Source organism: Empidonax traillii, unplaced genomic scaffold (assembly GCF_003031625.1).
Source record: "Empidonax traillii isolate 1590-97213 ecotype Southwest subspecies unplaced genomic scaffold, ASM303162v1 scaffold4890:size9120, whole genome shotgun sequence".
Lineage (NCBI taxonomy): Eukaryota > Metazoa > Chordata > Aves > Passeriformes > Tyrannidae > Empidonax > Empidonax traillii.
The window spans coordinates 7169-9120 of NW_020960083.1; the positions used below are offsets into that span (position 1 = coordinate 7169).

A 1952-nucleotide genomic window follows, 5' to 3' on the forward strand; every position below is an offset into this window, starting at 1 on the left:
ATCCCTTGAGATTTCCGGGGAAACTCCCCAAATTTGGCCAAATTCGGGATTTTTGGGGGGGATTCCGCCCAAACTCGACCCCAGAACCCCTGAGGTTTTTTTTTTTGGGGGGGGATTGACTTTTTCCAGGCGTGGAAGCCGAGGGGGAGCAGGGCCAGCCCGAGCCCACCCAGGTGGCCCCCCCGGGGGTCTCCGGCGAAGGGGGGGTGAACCCCGACCTCCGGAGGCAGTTGGGGCTCATCCTCCAAACCGCCGGAAGGACCCAGGTGGAGAAGATGCTCCGGGAGCTCGTCCGGGAGCAGGGGCAGGGCGGGAAGCGCCGGAACCGCAAGAAGACGCCCAGAGACGGAGGTAAAAATTCGGGAAGGAGCTTCCTGTGGGAAAAGGGGGGAGGTTTGGTGGGTTCGTGGCGGGATTTTGGGATGGAACGGGTGGAAGAAGGTCAACGCCACCGGTGACCCTCAAGGTCCCCCCAAAACCCCGACGAGGTGATTCCAGAGGGTCTCCAATTCCCCTCTGGGGGTGGCTTCGTGGGGGATGTAACTTTTGGTTTCGTGGGGATGTAACTTTTGGTTTCGTGGGGATGTAACTTTTGGTTTGCCACCACGGCCCAGGCGCCGGTGCCAGCAGCGGCACCGAGGACGATCCGGCGCCGCGGGACGCCGAGGAGCCGCCGCCGGAAGGCGCCGCTCCCAACCAAGAGGAGGGACCCGCCGCCGACTCCCCCGGCGCCGGCAAAGCCCCGGGAGGCCGGAACGCGCCCAAGGGCGGCTGCGCCAAGTGCGGGAGCCCGGCCAAGCCCCGGCGCTGCTCCGAGTGCCGCCGGCGCTGCCGGCAGCCCGAGAAGCCGCACCGGTGCGGGGACTGCGGGAAGGGCTTCAGCCGAGGGTCCAACCTGGCCCAGCACCGGCGCATCCACACCGGGGAGCGCCCGCACCGCTGCGGCGACTGCGGCAAGGGCTTCATCCAGCGCTCCGACCTGGAGCGGCACCGGCGCGTCCACACCGGCGAGCGGCCCTACCCCTGCGGGGACTGCGGCAAGCGCTTCAGCGTCAGCTCCCACCTGGACCGGCACCGCCGGACTCACGCCGGGGGGCCCGGCCCGCCCTCCTCCCAGCCGCGCCCGCGGCCGCGCCCGGGGCCGCCGGAAGCACCGGCGGCGGCTCCTCATCGCTGCGGGGAGTGCGGGAAGAGCTTCGCCCAGCGCTCGGCGCTGGCCAAGCACCGCAAGACGCACAGCGGGGAGAGGCCCCACCGGTGTGGCGACTGCGGCAAGAGCTTCAGCCGCGGCTCCAACCTCACCCAGCACCGGCGCATCCACACCGGCGAGCGGCCCTTCGCCTGCGGCGACTGCGGCAAGGGCTTCATCCAGCGCTCCGACCTGGAGCGGCACCAGCGCGTCCACACCGGCGAGCGGCCCTACACGTGCGGCGAGTGCGGCAAGAGCTTCAGCGTCAGCTCCCACCTGGACCGGCACCGGAAGGTCCACGCGGCGCAGCGGGCGTCCTACCGCTGCCCCGAGCACCTCGCCGGCTTCCTGGCCGCCCACCGGCACGGCCGCCTCTTCCAGTGCGCCCAGTGCGGGCGCTGCTTCGGCCAAGGCGCCGCCCTGCTCAAGCACCAGCGCGCCCACGGCGCCGCCACGGCGGCGGCGCAGCCCCCGAAGTGCCTGGACTGCGGGAAGAGCCGGGGCTGCCGGGGGCAGCAGTGCCTGGACTGCGGGAGGGAGGCGGCGGGTCCCGGCGCGGCGCCAGCGGAGGCGCCGGAGAAGCCCTACAAGTGCGGGGAGTGCGGGAAGGGCTTCGGGCAGCGCTCGGCGCTGGTGAAGCACCGGCGCATCCACACGGGCGAGAAGCCCTACCAGTGCGGGGAGTGCGGCAAGGGCTTCATCCAGAAGTCCGACCTCACCATCCACCGGCGGATGCACACCGGGGAGAAGCCCTACAGGTGCG

General features: G+C 71.1%; 1 protein-coding gene across 1 annotated transcript in view; it reads left to right on the top strand.

The window, feature by feature from the left end:
- The window catches only part of LOC114073004 (zinc finger protein 497-like), a gene marked incomplete at its 3' end in the record, with an annotated part of 8777 nt that extends 6829 nt beyond the window's left edge, over positions 1–1948 (top strand). Inside the window, exons 2-3 of the mRNA XM_027910808.1 lie at positions 130–351; positions 615–1948. Coding sequence (XP_027766609.1) covers positions 130–351; positions 615–1948 — 1556 coding nt within the window. The remainder of the gene's footprint in view (positions 1–129; positions 352–614) is intronic.
- Positions 1949–1952: the final 4 nt, after the last annotated feature.